This window comes from Rattus rattus, chromosome 9 (assembly GCF_011064425.1).
Source record: "Rattus rattus isolate New Zealand chromosome 9, Rrattus_CSIRO_v1, whole genome shotgun sequence".
Taxonomy (NCBI): Eukaryota; Metazoa; Chordata; class Mammalia; order Rodentia; family Muridae; genus Rattus; species Rattus rattus.
The window spans coordinates 59,427,540-59,445,816 of record NC_046162.1 but is presented as its reverse complement, the minus strand read 5'-3'; the positions used below and the strand labels follow the sequence as shown (position 1 = coordinate 59,445,816).

At 54.1% G+C, this 18,277-nt stretch overlaps 1 protein-coding gene across 1 annotated transcript; it reads left to right on the top strand.

The window, feature by feature from the left end:
* Positions 1-890: 890 nt before the first annotated feature.
* Positions 891-17,825, top strand: Col1a1 (collagen type I alpha 1 chain). The gene is made up of 51 exons (XM_032912698.1): positions 891-1,082; positions 2,562-2,756; positions 2,879-2,910; positions 3,029-3,064; positions 3,157-3,258; positions 4,017-4,085; positions 4,311-4,355; positions 4,512-4,565; positions 4,726-4,779; positions 5,277-5,330; positions 5,449-5,502; positions 5,832-5,885; positions 5,969-6,013; positions 6,135-6,188; positions 6,304-6,348; positions 6,482-6,535; positions 6,771-6,869; positions 6,959-7,003; positions 7,099-7,197; positions 7,325-7,378; positions 7,556-7,663; positions 7,762-7,815; positions 8,152-8,250; positions 8,386-8,439; positions 8,530-8,628; positions 9,179-9,232; positions 9,396-9,449; positions 9,547-9,600; positions 9,709-9,762; positions 10,268-10,312; positions 10,400-10,498; positions 10,708-10,815; positions 11,160-11,267; positions 11,458-11,511; positions 11,636-11,689; positions 11,927-12,034; positions 12,123-12,176; positions 12,285-12,338; positions 12,474-12,635; positions 12,734-12,841; positions 13,191-13,298; positions 13,401-13,454; positions 13,566-13,673; positions 14,040-14,093; positions 14,207-14,314; positions 14,560-14,613; positions 14,937-15,044; positions 15,131-15,413; positions 15,559-15,749; positions 15,955-16,197; positions 16,323-17,825. The coding sequence occupies exons 1-51, from the start codon at positions 1,007-1,009 to the stop codon at positions 16,467-16,469; spliced, it is 4,362 nt and encodes a 1,453-aa protein (XP_032768589.1). The 5' UTR covers positions 891-1,006; the 3' UTR covers positions 16,470-17,825.
* The last annotated feature ends 452 nt before the right edge of the window (positions 17,826-18,277 follow it).

Here is an 18,277-nt window from a genome sequence, read left to right as displayed (position 1 = left end):
AGCCCTGGGATGGAGGAGGTCAGGAAAGAGTTTATACAAGAAGACCCAGGCCACAGCTTTAAGGACTCAGAAACCCCCCTGCCCTCACGGCTGCCCATTATAACGCATAAGGTTTCTTCTGGAAGGACAAGGATGTCAAACTTCTCCCCAAGCCTGATCCTCAGAGATGTCTCCCTCTGTTACACCTGGGGCTGGAGAAAGGTGGGACTTTCATGGAGCCACATTCATGGCAGAACAGACAGCCACCCCCCTCCTTTCAAACAACCACACATCTGACTCTTAGTATCTGTGAAGAGATGTCTAACTTGTTCCCAAATATTCCTACCCTGCATACCTGGGCCCACACCAGGAGGTGTTCTCCTCCCTCTAACAGTCACATCTGCTTAGCTGCCTGGTTCTTCGGATTTGGAGAGATGCTTGCCTAACTTATTCTTCCTTAGGTCTTCCCAAGGATGCCAGAAAGACTATGAGACATGGCCAAGAGGACCTTTTCCCAATTGTGCCTGACACTGAACCCTTTGTAATGTTCCCCAACTCAGATTCCCAATTCTACATCCTTCTGATTTGAGGTCCCAGAAGGAAAGTGCAAGGGGCACCCCCTACCCACAATCAGTATACCGAGGGCCCAGCCACACTCCGGTGACAGCACCTCTGGCCCATGTAGAGCTGGGGGACAGGGTGGCAGAGTTGCAAAGGGGGGAGGGGGAGCTGGGTGGACTCCTTTCCCTTCCTTTCCCTCCTCCCCCCTCTTCGTTCCAAATTGGGGGCCGGGCCAGGCAGTTCTGATTGGCTGGGGGCCGGGCTGCTGGCTCCCCCTCTCCAAGAGGCAGGGTTCCTCCCAGCCCTCCTCCATCAGGATGGTATAAAAGGGGCCCAGGCCAGTCGTCGGAGCAGACGGGAGTTTCACCTCCGGACGGAGCAGGAGGCACACGGAGTGAGGCCACGCATGAGCCGAAGCTAACCCCCCACCCCAGCCGCAAAGAGTCTACATGTCTAGGGTCTAGACATGTTCAGCTTTGTGGACCTCCGGCTCCTGCTCCTCTTAGGGGCCACTGCCCTCCTGACGCATGGCCAAGAAGACAGTAAGTTCCAAACTCTGGGGAGGTTATGGTTTCTGGCTATCGCGTTCTGCATAGGGCTCCTAACAATAAAGACTTAAACGGAAGCGCGGGGTGCTCCAGAGTTAGGAGGGATGAGAAGGTGATGGAGAGGAACTGGGAAGAGAGAGGTCACCCTGGCGAGCAGAGGAGAGCGAGCAGTTCTCAGAAGTGGAGCCCTGGTTGAGATGGCACGGCAGGAAATTTCAAGCATCTATCTGTAGCGCGACGGGAAAAGTGGGAATCCGGGCAGGGGTTGGGCCAGAGTACGTCGAAGATCAAATAAGACCTCTGGAATAGAGATTCGGAGCTCAAGATGTAAAAGCAATCAAAAAGGCTGCGGGATGATTCATAAGGAAAGATTGTTTGCCCTCTCTGCAGGCTAGACAGTGTTGCTGGGGCCTCCGGGGTGCTGGGCTCTGGGAGTGGGGTGGGGGGAGGAGGGGACGCACGGAGAGGGCGGGTTGCTGGATGAGAAAGTTTGGCTAGGACTTGACTGGGCGCGGTCCCTGTGCCTCCTGCTGGTCAACCTTGAGCACTAGCACTACGAGTCCTGGTACAGCACTTTACAGCGCGCGGGCTTAAGAGGGAAAACCTGGGTTATTGCCGGGCCTGGACCCTCATCTCCAGACTAGGAAAATAAAAGCACAGATGGATGTGATAGCTTTGGTCTTTGAAAGTGACCCAGGCCAGTAAAATTGGGTCCGCCCCGTGCATTGCTTAGCGTTGCCCGCCACCTAGTGGTTGCTTTGATCCGGTGCTCGAGAGGTGGGCGTGGTTAACTAATCATTGCTATTTGTAGACTTGAGTTCTTTCTTTGGCTAAGGAGTGACCCCAAAGCTCTACTGGCTTTGAAGGAAGGACCGGGCTTGTCTAGATAGCAAGCTTTGATTCCTGAGAGCCGAGAGTTAGGGTGTATCTAACTTTAGGGATACATTTTACTACTCTGGACAGGGCTCCACTGAAGTCACCCTCCTCCATTTTAGCCCCGCCCATTCCGTCCCACCTGCCCAGGGAAAGGAGGTGGGACCAGGGCTGGAATTTCCCTTCTCTCCTCCCACCCCCGCCTCCGGTCTCCCCGCAAACCACGTCCCACAAACCTCCACCTACTTTGAAGGAGCCCTCCTACTCTCAGGAGGACTTTTATTTCATTTGGTTCCCGCGCGCGTGGGCTGAAGTTGAGTTTGGAAGCAACCCCAGTATAAAGCTTTGTTTAAATTCCTGGGAACTTGGAAGTTACAGCCCTGGCCAGGCTTCCTGGTGCTGTCACTGAACGCCGTTACAGAGCAGACCTGCATTTAAGGATTTAAGGGAAGAAAATAGGGGTTGGGGGAAAGATGTGGGAAGTGGAAAATCTACGTGCGCCTCTTAGACAGGGGAAAGGGTGAGTAAGGCTGGGATCCCTGGTGCATCAGGTTAGGTCTCAGAGCCGCTCATGTCCTGTGTCTCTTCCCATTTGCTCAGTCCCTGAAGTCAGCTGCATACACAATGGCCTAAGGGTCCCTAATGGTGAGACGTGGAAACCCGATGTATGCTTGATCTGTATCTGCCACAATGGGACGGCTGTGTGCGATGGCGTGCTATGCAAAGAAGACTTGGACTGTCCCAACCCCCAAAGACGGGAGGGCGAGTGCTGTCCTTTCTGCCCAGAAGAATATGGTACGGTTCTGGTCCTAGAATTAAGGGAGGTCGGAGTCCCTCCTTTCCCTGTGTCTTGAAAGCCTATAACACCCCAGGTACCTTAACAAATTTACTTCTAACTGCACATTTTTTCTCCCCAGTATCACCAGACGCAGAAGTCATAGGAGTCGAGGTAATAGTTTGACCCCTACTTTTGCCCACCCGTCCATGACTCCCACTGTCCTCCAATAAACTCCAACTTTCTTTGGTTCTCTAACTGGCCTCTTGTTTCTTCACCCTCAACCCCACAGGGACCCAAGGGAGACCCTGGCCCCCAAGGCCCACGGGTAAGAGCATCTTATTTTAAGTGAGCTGGGAAACTGGAGGGGGCGTGGCTCTGATTTGGGTTCATAACAGCCCCCTCCATTTCTTGGTGCAGGGACCTGTTGGCCCCCCTGGACAAGATGGCATCCCTGGACAGCCTGGACTTCCTGGTCCTCCTGGTCCCCCCGGCCCCCCCGGCCCCCCTGGTCTTGGAGGAGTAAGTAGATCTGGAAGACCCCGTTTTGTTTTGTTTTTGTTCATTTGCCTGTTTGTTTTTCTTTGCTTTGGTTTTGTCAGACACAACTTTGTATCTTTAAGTAATCATAAACTTACAGGATAGTTGCAATGGTACACAGAACTTCTGTTCACCCTTCAACACAACTGCTTTGCCACTTTCTGGACACCCAGCTCTCTCTGTCTCTGTGTGTCCCCAACCATTTGAGACATACATGGTCAAAAACATGCCCATGCCTTATGCTCTGAAGTACATTTCCTAAGAGCAAGTGCATCCTCCTATGGGACCATAGCACCACATTTAATGTTGATCTAACGCTATTGCCTGATGGACAGTCCCACTTTCAGATTTCACCGGTGCCTCCCAAAATGTCCTTTATAGCATCACCCCTCCCTGTCCAAGACCAACAATTGCATTCCATTATCTCAGTCCTTTGATTCCCACGAGTGTAGGCTGTTTCTGAGACTCTTTGTCATCCTTGATTCAGCGAGGTTTTGAAGAGTCTGGCTGTTGGGCAGAAGCCATTATTTTACAGGTTCTTTGGCAATTTGGGATTGGCTGGTTAGATTAGGTTCAGCCAAGGTGTCTGGTACAGGAATATCTGGTACAGTCTGTATTGCTGTCTCTCTTAGTTAATGGCTTCTGGAAGCCTACGTCTGCTTCTCCCATTACTACCATTGCCTCCTGGCTTTTAATTTACCCTCCTGAGTCCTGGTTTTTTCTCTCTCTTGTTTTTCTAGAACTTTGCTTCCCAGATGTCCTATGGCTATGATGAGAAATCAGCTGGAGTTTCCGTGCCTGGCCCCATGGTGAGCCACCAGGGGGAGCAGTGAGACAAAGAGGAGGGGGATCCAGGAGAGGCCAACGATGTCCTGATACAGATAACTGGGGAAATAAAGGCCACCTTTGGGACTTCGGATCTAGAGAAGATGCAGGGCAGACAGCTGTGATCCCCACAGGAAGCAGTAGAAACAGATCTCTGACTCACTGCTTTTACTCACAGATATCACAAGCTCTTTTTTTTCCTTCTCTAGGGTCCTTCTGGTCCTCGTGGTCTCCCTGGCCCCCCTGGTGCACCTGTACGTATCTAAGGGTCTTCATGTATCATTTTGGGCATGGGCTGTTGCGGGGAAAGATGGGGATGGGGCAGAAGGCTTGTAGACATCTCTTGTAAAAGGGAGACAGCCTGGAAGGAACCTGCCTTTCTGAGCCTACCCTTCTCTCATGTTCTTCAGGGTCCTCAAGGTTTCCAAGGCCCCCCTGGTGAACCTGGCGAGCCCGGCGCTTCAGTAAGTTAGTCCTCCATGCAGACACTCCTCCCTCTCCACAAATTCTCCAGTGGAAGGTCACCCATACTGAGTGACGGGTGGCTTGTCACCGCCTAGTTCCAGTCTTCCTCCTTGTTGTCTCTCACCTTGGAGTTCTAACTGCTTCACCTGTCTCCTCTAGGGTCCAATGGGTCCCCGAGGTCCCCCTGGCCCTCCTGGCAAGAACGGAGATGATGTAAGTACCCCGGGGGTGGGGGAGACACTATCAAATCCTGTAGCCTTCGCAATGTGGGTCCTGAAATCCCCCCAGCAGGGTCTCACCACCAATAACCAGGGGAAGAGAACTCAAGATGGCCCTTGGCAGTGATCTTTCCACTGAATAGAATGCTCTAGTTAGGCAGCCCCCATCTCTGCCTGCACCTTCACCCCATACACACACACACACACACACACACACACACACACACACACACACACACACACGTCTCCATCCCTTGGAGTAATCTGGGTTTAAGAGCTCTGGGTGTGAGCAGGTGTGGAAACGAATATACCACTGATGGAAATTCCCTGGAAGGTACTCAAACTGAGTTTTAGGTTAGAAGTTAGATTTGGTTCCCTAAACCAAAGCCACCCTTCAATAACACCCCCCCCCATAAACCTGAGCCCTCCCACCCTTTCCCAGTGTGGGGGCTAGGGGGGGCATTGCCATAATGGCTTTTTCTCTCTCTGCAGGGGGAAGCTGGTAAGCCTGGCCGCCCTGGTGAGCGTGGACCTCCTGGACCTCAGGTATGCAAGATGTGAGGGTGGGCCAGGGCTCCCTGCACTGGGGATGCATCTAGGAGCAATATTCACAGAGCCCTTCCTTCTGACACCTTTCCAAGTCCTCATTTGTCTTTCTCTCCAGGGTGCTCGTGGATTGCCTGGAACAGCTGGCCTCCCCGGAATGAAGGGACACAGAGTAAGTCTCTCTTGAGTCACTGAAGTACCCAAAGTCCCAAGTCAACATCTTATCCCCTTCCCTATGAGATCCTGTTGTGTATCATGTTAGGTGGTAGCTACAGATGTCTCAAGGGTCATAGGTTAGACATCTAGAAGAACTTCCTTTTGTGGGGGAAGAAGTTGCAATAAAGAGACTGGCTGGGCTGATAGGTGAATTGGGGTCTAGTTCAGCTCAGAGGCAGGGAGACAACTGGAGGTCTTCCAAAAGTTATCGTCAAATCTGTGTGGGTGTCGAAGAGGTATACTCCCCCACCTGGCGTCTTACTTTGTCTCTTTTTCCTCGTGAAGGGTTTCAGTGGTTTGGATGGTGCCAAAGGAGATACTGGTCCTGCTGGTCCTAAGGTAAGATACTGTCGAGGTCCTGAACTGCCCACGCCCAACAGTCCTGCTCCACATGAATACTTCACTCTGTGCTCTCTTCCTAGGGAGAGCCTGGCAGTCCTGGTGAAAATGGAGCTCCCGGCCAGATGGTGAGTTTGCCAGCTTGAGCGATAGGGGCGCTTCAAGAGGGAGGGCTAGGGTGAAGGGTGGATGGAGGCTATGGAAGGAGGTGTCTCCATCTCACTCAACCATCCTTGGTTTCGTTATTAGGGTCCCCGAGGTCTGCCTGGTGAGAGAGGTCGCCCTGGACCCCCTGGCAGTGCTGTAAGTACTCCTGGCTGCTTGGATGCCCCTGGGCTCTGGTTGGAGTTCCCCAGGGACTAAGGGAACTAACTGGCCAGTGCTCAGGGGGCATAATTGGGCTTCCTCTCTCTTGCAGGGTGCTCGTGGTAACGATGGTGCTGTCGGTGCAGCTGGGCCCCCCGTAAGTATGGCCTTGACTTTGAGTTTGGGAGTGGGGTGAGACTTCAGGGTCAGCTCTTGGGACTGACATCAGCCATTGAAACTTAAAAGCTCTCAGTCTCCGCCTTGTCGCTAAACCTCCATTTTATTCACAGGGTCCCACCGGCCCTACTGGCCCTCCTGGCTTCCCTGGTGCAGCTGGTGCTAAGGTGAGACTCATCCTTTCTTTGAACATGATTGGCATAGGCCAAGGGCTAGGTGTCACCCCAGATCAGAGAAGCCCAGAGTGGCAAGAGTGAATGAAACACATTGCACAACACCCTCATCCTCGTGTTCCCTCCCTAGCTCTCAAAGTCCTCATCCCTGCTCCCCCGCCCTCTAACACCTGACATCCGGAAGTAATGCTGGGTGCCCCATTCTGATTTGTCCTTTCCTCCAATCCAGGGTGAAGCTGGTCCCCAGGGAGCCCGAGGCTCTGAAGGTCCCCAGGGTGTGCGTGGTGAGCCCGGACCCCCTGGCCCTGCTGGTGCTGCTGGTCCTGCTGTAAGTGTCCTCTCTGCTGCTGACCCCAGTGCCACTTGCCAGTTTCACCATTCTAGGCTGTCACTCACCCTCCTTTCTCTCTATGACAGGGAAACCCTGGTGCTGATGGACAACCTGGTGCTAAAGGTGCCAATGTAAGTCACTAGTGGCCCTCCTCCTCCCCTGCCCACCTGACACCTGCCCCATGCCCTTCACCCTTGGGCTAAAATGTCTGTCCTGACCCCTGCAGGGTGCTCCTGGTATTGCTGGTGCTCCTGGCTTCCCTGGTGCCCGAGGCCCCTCTGGACCTCAGGGCCCCAGCGGCGCTCCTGGTCCCAAAGGCAACAGTGTAAGTATAAGACTCTCCCTTCTGCCGGGCTCACGCACTAGCTCCAGTGCGCCCCCTTCTGGAGAAACGTACACTTGCAAACCAATAGAGCAACTCCAATTCTTGTCCTCTTTCTGTCCCTACACAGGGTGAACCTGGTGCCCCTGGCAACAAAGGAGACACTGGTGCCAAAGGAGAACCCGTAAGTCACACATCACCCCTTTTCCTCCTCAGCCCCCAAGACCTGGAAGCCTCACAGAGGAGCTCCAGGGAGGAAGGGAACCCCCTGCCTCAGACCCAGAAGCCCTGTTGCTAGAAGCCAGCATCATAGGCTCCTGGGCTTGTGCCCTCTCACCAAGGCCACTCCCTCTCTGTCCAGGGCCCTGCTGGAGTTCAAGGTCCCCCTGGCCCTGCTGGAGAAGAAGGAAAACGAGGAGCCCGTGGTGAACCTGGACCTAGCGGCCTGCCTGGACCTCCTGGCGAGCGTGTACGTGTCCCCTGTGTCTCTCAACCTTCGCTCTTAGTGCTCCCCCAGTGCTGTGGTGGTGATTGAACTCACTGGTCTTTTTTTCCCCCTCCCTGCAGGGTGGACCTGGTAGCCGTGGTTTCCCTGGTGCTGACGGTGTTGCTGGCCCCAAGGTAATCTCTCTCTCTAGCAGAGAAGCTGATTCCCCAGCTGCCTGACATCACCTCACCCTGACAGTACTGTTCACACCTACCTGGACTCATATCTGCAACCATGCTCCCTGCCACCTGTGCCTATGTCTGGGTTTCTTCCTCTTCCTCCTCCTCCTCTTCTTCTTCCTCCTCTTCCTTCTCCTTCCTCCTCCTCCTCCTCATGTGTGGCATCTCTTTGGTATCCCCATGAATCCTCCTCAGAGCCCCAGACCTTCTGCCAGCTTGAAGAAGGTGCTAATCCACAGTAATGAGGCCAAGCTTGTGACCCTGATGAATCTGTGACTTCTTTCCACTTAGGGTCCTGCTGGTGAACGTGGTTCTCCCGGCCCTGCTGGTCCCAAAGGTTCTCCTGGTGAAGCTGGTCGCCCTGGTGAAGCTGGTCTCCCTGGTGCCAAGGTGAGAAGATCCTCGGTCCTGCATAGGACTTGGATCAGCCTGCAGCTAGTGCTCTAGACTCCCCCTCCCATCCCCTTCCTCCCCTTGTCAGCCCCCTCCTCCTTCCCTCGTTCATGCTCTCCTGCCTCTCCCTAGGGTCTCACTGGCAGTCCTGGCAGCCCTGGTCCTGATGGCAAAACCGGCCCCCCTGTAAGTATGCCTGTTCTCTTACGCCTCACCCCTGCCCTCTGATGTGCCTACCTTAGTCCTTACCACAACCCTTGTGCCTCCCATCCTCAGGGTCCCGCTGGTCAAGATGGTCGCCCTGGACCCGCAGGTCCTCCTGGAGCCCGTGGACAGGCTGGTGTGATGGGATTCCCTGGACCTAAGGGTACTGCTGTAAGTATCCCGTGAGGAACACTGAAGAACCAGGAATAGGCATACTAACTCAACTGACTTGCTGTGTGACCTCAGACCCTTTAATGACCCTTTCTGGGCCCATTAGTAAAATAAGAGACCGTTGATGGCTCCACGATCATCACTTTGTCATTTGCCATTTTATCACTGATAAATAAGTTTTGTTGCTAGGCAGGCTTCCCTGAACACACAGATAAGATGGCCCTTTTACGTGGTAGTCTCACCCAAGTTTGGTAAGGAGGGGAGAGCCTTGAGATGACTCCCATTAGCAGTTCCGGTCACTGAAGGTGTGTATCAAGGGGAAGGAAAGAGAAAGAGTGACCAGGAAGGAGCCTCGGGCACCTTCTTTGGGTGCAGGAAGAGAGGCCAAGCATTAGATGCCAGCAAGACCTTCACCTAGACCCTGACGCTTGCCGTCCTCTTTCAGTCTTCTCGAACAGAAAGCCCCCTAGGAACACTCACTATAATGAGAGGTCCTCGACTGTAATAGTCTCGACCTGTGACCCTCAGTCTTGCCTCCCTTTCTACACAGGGAGAACCTGGAAAGGCTGGAGAACGAGGTGTCCCCGGACCCCCTGGCGCTGTTGTAAGTATCACTTTTGAGTCTCTGTCACCTTTCTGTCCCTGCCTGGGACATATACCATCCTCACATGGCAAGAGTCACTAGTGGGCTCTGCTGTGTCCCAGAGGTCCAATCCCTACCTGCTGCTGCCATCTGCCACACTGAATTTATCACCGTCTCCCCTCAGGGTCCTGCTGGTAAAGATGGCGAAGCTGGAGCTCAGGGAGCCCCCGGCCCTGCTGTAAGTCCCCCTGTCTGCAAGCCCTGGGGATCGGGAGAGGCAGGGCCTGGCCTCCCTTCTTGGACTCTTCATGACCACTGCCTGTTCTCTACTACAGGGTCCTGCTGGTGAGAGAGGTGAACAAGGTCCCGCTGGCTCCCCTGGATTCCAGGTAAGGCCTCGTGACTTAGGTCTGTAGGGAAGCGTGAAGAGCGGTCCTTTGTTAACAGTTAAAGATTCTAAACTCCTCACCTTCTTCCCTCCACCTCCCACTTTACAGGGTCTTCCTGGTCCCGCTGGTCCTCCTGGTGAAGCAGGCAAGCCTGGTGAACAGGTAAGAGGTAGTAGCTGTCAAGAAAGTGGACGCACGCAAGAAATACAAAGAGAAAAGACCACCTGTAGCTGCTTAGGAAACATCCAGCTAGAGGCATAGGGATGAAACACCTGGGGAGGACTTTGGCTACACCAAAAGTGTGAGAGCGCTCACAGCACGTCATGTGGCAGTGGCTGTGTGGCTTCTAGGCAAGGTGACTTCTTTTTTTTTTTTTTTTTTTTTTTTGATTTTTTTTTCGGAGCTGGGGACCGAACCCAGGGCCTTGCGCTTCCTAGGCAAGCGCTCTACCACTGAGCTAAATCCCCAACCCCGCAAGGTGACTTCTTTATGCAAACTCCTGGATTAATTCTGGCGTTACCTCAAGCCTTGCCACTGTAATGAGGAATTTCAGCTCTAAGCTGAGAAGGTGTTCCTCTGGGCTCCGAGGACCAGCCCTAGGAAGGGGGGCAGAGGCTCTTTCTCAGATGGAGGTTGGGCTCACCGCTGTTCCTCTTTCTACCCTCAGGGTGTTCCTGGAGACCTTGGTGCCCCTGGACCCTCTGGCGCAAGAGTAAGTGAACCCTCTCGTGCCACTTCCATTACAACGTCCCGAGCTCGGTCCTGTCAGAGCATCATGAGCCCTTTCCTTCCTCTCTAGGGCGAGAGAGGTTTCCCTGGTGAACGTGGTGTACAAGGTCCCCCAGGTCCTGCTGGTCCCCGAGGAAACAATGGTGCCCCCGGCAATGATGGTGCCAAGGTGAGGGCATCATGGAAGGGCATGTTGGTTGGGACCCAGACTATAGGGCTTGGGGACAAGACCAGAGTGGGGGCCCAGTGGGCCCAAGGTCCAGTCTGTGAGTTTGTTCTGGCTGGAACCTGTGATCTGGGATCCACACATAAGGGATCCTAAGTGAGCTGATGGCTCTGAGACACTTCTGAGACTCGCTGATCTTGTTTACCAAACAGGGTGATACTGGTGCCCCCGGAGCTCCCGGTAGCCAGGGTGCCCCCGGTCTTCAGGGAATGCCTGGTGAACGTGGTGCAGCTGGTCTTCCAGGTCCTAAGGGTGACAGAGTAAGTCAACCTTCCCCTCCCATGAGCCCTTGGTGGTTCTCGTTTATCTCCTTGCTTTGCTGGTTACTCTATTACCTGTGATCCGGGTCCTTCTGATGTGTCACCATGGGGATGAAAGTTGGGGCATCTCCCTGATGGAGGTTCCTTATTTATCACTCTGTAGACTTCAGGGCTCTCTTAACCCAGTTTCCACCTGAAACCCCAGGTAGGCAACTTTAACCCCTGAAAGAACATTGTATCCTTGGCTGAGCTGAAGAGGTCCTCTTAGATACATCCACAGAACACTGTAGCTAAATTCCTGGCCCTAGTCTGGAAGTCTCAGATTTTTTCTCCCCTGTCTTTAGGGTGATGCTGGTCCCAAAGGTGCTGATGGTTCTCCTGGCAAAGATGGCGTCCGTGGTCTGACTGGTCCCATTGGTCCTCCTGGCCCTGCTGGTGCCCCTGGTGACAAGGTTGGTGGCTACCTCTCCACCTTATCTCTTGACACAAAGCTGCCTCAGCAAGCTCAGATGGGGCTATGCAGGGAAGGCGGGTCCTGACATATGAAGCTGGTGACCCAGGAAGTTCAAGGGATCAGAAGGGAGGGAAGGTGTCACTGTCCATCTCCCCAGAGAGTTCAGAGTTCCTGTCTCTCCCTCATAGGGTGAAACTGGTCCCAGTGGTCCTGCTGGCCCCACCGGAGCCCGTGGTGCCCCCGTAAGTATAGCCCTTCTCTCCTACCTGCTTTCTGTCCCCACCCCAAACCCCATCCCTTTATTCCTTCATCCCTCTCCTTCCCTAACGTTGAGAAAACTTCTCCAACGTGTTCTTCCTCTTCTAGGGAGACCGTGGTGAGCCTGGTCCCCCTGGTCCTGCTGGCTTCGCTGGCCCCCCTGTGAGTACCTCTTCACTATCTGTCCCCAACTGAGACATAAGGCCTGGGATCTTGGGTGACTGAATGAGAGCAGAAGTGTTACCCTGAGTCAGGGGAGAAGGGTGGGGAGGTACTGGTTGTCTCCAAGCATCTCTGCATCTCCAAGTCCCTATCTGTGGCCTCTCCTCTAGCCCAGAGGCCCTCTGCTCCCAGGCTGCCTCATCCACTCCTCCATTGTTCATTCTCCCTCCTACCTAGGGTGCTGATGGCCAACCTGGTGCAAAAGGTGAACCTGGTGATACTGGTGTGAAAGGTGATGCTGGTCCTCCTGGCCCTGCTGGTCCCGCTGGACCCCCCGGCCCCATTGTAAGTGTCTCACTCTCTACACCATAAGCTTTCGGTAGCCTTGGCCTTGTGGCTAGCCTGGGTCTCATACCTGGACACTCTCTTACAGGGTAACGTTGGTGCTCCTGGACCCAAAGGTACTCGTGGTGCTGCTGGTCCCCCTGTGAGTACCATCCAAAGTCAAGACTCCCCAAAGGCAGAGATTGGAGGAGATCAGGCCAGGTAACAAGTGACCGTTCCCTTCTGACCACCCAATGTTCTCTCTTGCCAGGGTGCTACTGGTTTCCCTGGTGCTGCTGGTCGTGTTGGTCCCCCTGGTCCCTCTGTGAGTATCTGTGGTTCTGGAATGGGGATGGGGATGGGACACACACACACTGTCAGGACAGAAGGCCTGGCTGGGGCATGCCGCTGTGATGCTTTGGAAGCTTGGACTCTGACAGTCCCCTTTGTGCCCATGTAGGGAAATGCTGGACCCCCTGGCCCTCCCGGTCCCGTTGGCAAAGAAGGGGGCAAAGGTCCCCGTGGTGAGACTGGTCCCGCTGGACGTCCTGGTGAAGTTGGTCCCCCAGGTCCCCCTGGCCCTGCTGGTGAGAAAGGATCTCCTGGTGCTGATGGACCTGCTGTAAGTGCTATGAGATCTCTGTGTTTCTGGAGAGATCCAGAGTTGTGTAGGTTTCCTGTGCCACCGTGATCCCATCTCACCCTGTCTGCCTCCCTCAGGGCTCTCCTGGTACCCCTGGACCTCAGGGTATTGCTGGACAGCGTGGCGTGGTCGGTCTTCCCGGTCAGAGAGGAGAAAGAGGCTTCCCTGGTCTTCCTGGACCCTCTGTGAGTGTTCCTTCATCTTGGGGTCTCCAAGAAGAATGGTCCTAGGACTTGGTTCCTAGAAGGGGCAGGGGTAGCAGTGGTCAAGACAAGGAGATCAAATGTGATAGAAATGCTCTCACGAGAGCCAGGTGGTGGTAGTAGCATCAAACACCTTGAATCCTAGCACTAAGGAGGCAGAGATGGGCGAATTTCTGAGTTCAAGACCTGCTTGGTCTACATAGCGAGTCCTAGGACAGCTAGGGCTACACAGAGAAACCATGTCTTGAAAACCAAACTGAACAAACATACAAGAAAAGGTCTCATGGCTTGAACCACCACGTCTGACCTCCAGCCTTACTCTGTTCTTTAGGGTGAACCCGGCAAACAAGGTCCTTCTGGAGCAAGTGGTGAACGTGGTCCCCCTGGCCCTATGGGCCCCCCTGGATTGGCTGGCCCCCCTGGTGAATCTGGTCGTGAGGTAAGCACCCTCTACCGACTGGCCAGTACCATGCAGGACCACTAATCCTGTGCCTGCCTCTTCCCTGGAGTGGCCTCTCATCTCTCCCCCGTCCCTCTACAGGGATCCCCTGGTGCTGAAGGCTCCCCTGGAAGAGATGGTGCTCCTGGTGCCAAGGTAAGAGGTCATGCCACACATCGCACATCAGGCTGGACTCTGGTTTGCCCTGGCCCCTCCCCAGACAGGACCCTTCATCTGAAGCTGACCCCATGATTTCTCTGTTCCCAGGGTGACCGTGGTGAGACTGGCCCCGCTGGCCCCCCTGGTGCCCCTGGTGCTCCTGGTGCTCCTGGCCCCGTTGGCCCTGCTGGAAAGAATGGCGACCGTGGTGAGACTGTAAGTGGCTGAGCTCAGGTCAGACCTCTTTTTCAGGCATGCTCAAAAGCCTGAAAAACAGGCAGATTACCTCACTCAGGCTGGCGAAGAAGAGGGTCTTGGGATATATCTGGGCCCTTGGCCTCCCAGGAAAAACAGTCATTACTTGACCTTCATCTAGGCAGGACCCCATCTTCACCAAGGCTTAGGGCTTGTCCCACCTTATCACATGAAGCCTGGCTCTGGGGAGGTTTCATTGGGAATCAGGAGAGGTGGCCACAGCAGAAGGTGTGAGTTAGGAGTAGTCTAACCAAGGGAAGGCTCATCCTGCATCCCTCGGCCTTGGCCTCCCCCAAGTCAAGATCTAACACACTATTTTCTCTCCAGGGTCCTGCTGGTCCTGCTGGTCCCATTGGCCCTGCTGGTGCCCGTGGTCCTGCTGTAAGTGTCCCATGCCAACCTCATGCCCTGTGAACATTGGCCTGGATGTGAACAGAGTTCCACCCAACACTCAACGTGACTTTGCACCTGACAGCCTGTCTCCTCTCTTTTAGGGACCCCAAGGCCCCCGTGGTGACAAGGGTGAGACAGGCGAACAAGGTGACAGAGGCATAAAGGGTCATCGTGGCTTCTCTGGTCTCCAGGGTCCTCCTGGCTCTCCTGTGAGTAAACTCACCTTCCTAGCCCTGGCTACCTTCAGGCCTCTTCTATCATATCCCAGTGCAGACTGCATAATGGGAGAGGAGCATTTGCCTCGGTGTCTACTCTAGGTAGACATTCTGATTCTTCCTAGTGAGGGTGAGGGATAGGGGAAAGAGAAAGAGAGGGCTCAAAGAAGGATTGTGGTGGGAGTGGTCTAGGACACGTCACCTTCACTGCCCCTGAACTGCTTTTCTCTGTTCTCCAGGGCTCTCCTGGTGAACAAGGCCCCTCTGGAGCTTCTGGTCCTGCAGGTCCCCGGGTAAGTTGTGCCTTCCATCTTACTTCTTCCCGGAGTCCCTCCCCGTCCTGGTTACTTTCAGGTATCCCTCTGTTCTTCAGAGAAGAGTTCAGAGGCCAGACAGTGGGTGGGGAGGAAAAGAATCTTGGTCTTGTAGAGCCTTTGACTTTCCCATCCCTGCCCCTTGCAAGCCTCGCTATAGGAACTAGTTGAGGACACCTTTTGAGACAGAAGCAGAGATTGGGCAGGGCCAGCAGTGGGGGGAGGGGGAGTGCTTCTGAGCCAGAGTCGGGGCTGCCTTGGGTTTCTAGCCACATTTTTCTAACCATCTCTCTATTCCCCAGGGTCCCCCTGGCTCTGCTGGTTCTCCTGGCAAAGATGGACTCAATGGTCTCCCTGGCCCCATTGGTCCCCCTGGTCCTCGAGGTCGCACTGGCGATAGCGGTCCTGCTGTAAGTAGCCTCACATCCTCTGCCTCCTGACCCTCCCCCAGGAAGACTCGAGTACCAGTAAACCCTGATCTCCTTTCTCTACACAGGGTCCCCCCGGACCTCCTGGCCCCCCTGGCCCTCCTGGTCCTCCCAGCGGCGGTTATGACTTCAGCTTCCTGCCTCAGCCACCTCAAGAGAAGTCTCAAGATGGTGGCCGTTACTACCGGGCCGATGATGCCAACGTGGTCCGTGACCGTGACCTTGAGGTGGACACTACCCTCAAGAGCCTGAGCCAGCAGATTGAGAACATCCGCAGCCCTGAGGGCAGCCGCAAGAACCCCGCCCGCACATGCCGTGACCTCAAGATGTGCCACTCTGACTGGAAGAGCGGTAAGGACTAACCCCAGCTGCCTCTCTTCCCGTGCTCTCTTCCGAAGCCCACCATGCTGCTTCCCCGTGTTTTTATGCATCCCACCTTCCATATGGTGCTGGCTGCCTAACTTCTCCTGACTCTGCATTGCCCTGCCCACTTCAGGAGAGTACTGGATCGACCCTAACCAAGGCTGCAACCTGGATGCCATCAAGGTCTACTGCAACATGGAGACAGGTCAGACCTGTGTGTTCCCCACTCAGCCCTCTGTGCCTCAGAAGAACTGGTACATCAGCCCAAACCCCAAGGAGAAGACGCATATCTGGTTTGGAGAGAGCATGAGCGGTGGATTCCAGGTACGTGCACTGAACCCCAGAGCCGCTCTACAGGAGATGGGTTAGCCTCATACCCAGAAAGCACAAGACGTTCTGGAGTGGATTTAATATCTGCTTAGTGGAAGGGCAGATACGGATCTAGGATATAGGAATCCTGGGTAGAAAGGCAAGGACTAGAAGGTCCGTCGTGTGATGGCTCAATCTCCCCTCTCTCTGGCCCGTGCAGTTCGAGTATGGAAGCGAAGGTTCCGATCCTGCCGATGTCGCTATCCAGCTGACCTTCCTGCGCCTGATGTCCACCGAGGCCTCCCAGAACATCACCTATCACTGCAAGAACAGCGTAGCCTACATGGACCAACAGACTGGCAACCTCAAGAAGTCCCTGCTCCTCCAGGGCTCCAACGAGATCGAGCTCAGGGGCGAAGGCAACAGTCGATTCACCTACAGCACGCTTGTGGATGGCTGCACGGTGAGTATCCCCAGACCAGGTCCCACCCACTTCTTTGGGCATCTGCTTTAGCCTCCTGGCAGATCAGAATGAGCCTCACTCCATCCCCGCCCTTGGTAATGACCCACCATCTCCATCCACTCCAGAGTCACACCGGAACTTGGGGCAAGACAGTCATCGAATACAAAACCACCAAGACCTCCCGCCTGCCCATCATCGATGTGGCTCCCTTGGACATTGGTGCCCCAGACCAGGAATTTGGAATGGACGTTGGCCCTGCCTGCTTCGTGTAAACTCCCTCCATCCCAATCTGGTTCCCTCCCACCCAGCCCACTTTCCCCCAACCCTGGAAACAGACCAACAACCCAAACTCAATTTCCCCAAAAGCCAAAAATTGGGAGACAATTTCACATGGACTTTGGAAAACATTTTTTTCCTTTGCATTCATCTCTCAAACTTAGTTTTTATCTTTGACCAACTGAACGTGACCAAAAAACCAAAAGTGCATTCAACCTTACCAAAAAGAAAAAAAAATAAGAATAAATAAATAACTTTTTAAAAAAGGAAGCTTGGTCCTCTTGCTTGAAGACCTATGTGGGTATAAGTCCCTTTCTGCCCACTGGGCTTATGATACCCCAAATGCTGCCTTTTCTGTTCCTTTCTCCACCCCCTCTTGGGGCCTCTCCTCCATTGCTCCCCAAATTTAAGTCTCCCCCAAAGACACAGGAAATAACGCATTGTCTGCCCAGCCAGCAAAGGCAGTGCTGAATCATCCCACCAGCCCCTCAACCCCCAGCCTACTTCCCTACCCAGCACCTTCAAATCCTGCCGGGACATGGGGTTCTCGGACTGTTGAAGGAGCCTAACCATCTGGCATCTCCATGGCCTCTGCAACAAACCCCCCACACACACTTTGTTTTCGAGGGCCTGTGCTGGGGGAGCCACCTGCCCCTCGCAGGGGTTTGGAGCCAGGCAGGGTCACAGCAGACTGGAAACATCGGCCACACATGTGCAGGCTGGGTGGGAGAGACTGTTCTGTTCCTTGTGTAATTGTGTTGCTGAAAGACTACCTCGTTCTCGTCTTTGTGTGTCACCGGGGCAACTGTGTGGGGGCGGGGATGGGGGCAGGGTGGCAGCGCGCCCAGTTTGGTATCAAAGGTGCTACATCTCTGTGAAGGGGTGGGGTGGGAAGGAATTTCTGGTGCTATAGAATCTGAGATGCTCCCCTAGACCAGCAAATGTTCCTTTTGTTCAAAGTATTTTTTTATTCTTTTTTTTTTTTTTAATGGATAGGGACTTGTGTGAATTTTCTTTTCCTGACGGTGCTATTTAACAAGGGAGGAGAGAGTGCCAACTCCAGCCTGATCTCTCTCTACCCCCTCTTCACTCTTCCAGCTCCTGGGCCTATCTGATGATCTCTCTCTCTTCTGAAACCCTCCCCTCTTGCTGCTGCTCCCTACCCTCAGCTTCTCTCTCTCTCTCTGTCCTGCATCAGGGTTTCAGAGCACCATTTTCCAAAGCACAAAGCAGTTTTTACCCCTGGGGTGGGAGGAAGCAAGAGACTCTGTACCTATTTTGTATGTGTATAATAATTTGAGATGTTTTTAATTATTTTGATTGCTGGAATAAAGCATGTGGAAATGACCCAACGCATGTTCAGTGGTCTCTGAATTTCCTTCCTGGGACTTGGGGAGGTGGGGATCCAGGGAGAGGCTTTGGAATGTGTGGGGGGGGAGCTTGTCTTCTACCCTTGCCCTTTCTCTCTTCCCCACTTCTCTTTTTGGTTCTTTTTTTCGGAGCTGGGGATCGAACCCTCTTCCCCACTTCTCATCCAGATGCTGTTGCCTTCCTCTTGCCTTTCTTACGCCTTAGACCTATTTTTCTTGCCTCTTTTACTTTTTCCCTTTCAAGTCCTCTTTGCACATCCCCAAGTCCCCCAAGTCTCCACCACAGTTCAATACCAGGCGCACAGCATCACGGGCAAACTCTCACGCACTTCAAATCCCAGACCACCCATACCTCAGGCCGGAATCCTAATGGTGTATCATTCTTCCATGATGTAGACCTGAGGCCTGGCGAGGTGTTGCCTATGGGTCCTGAG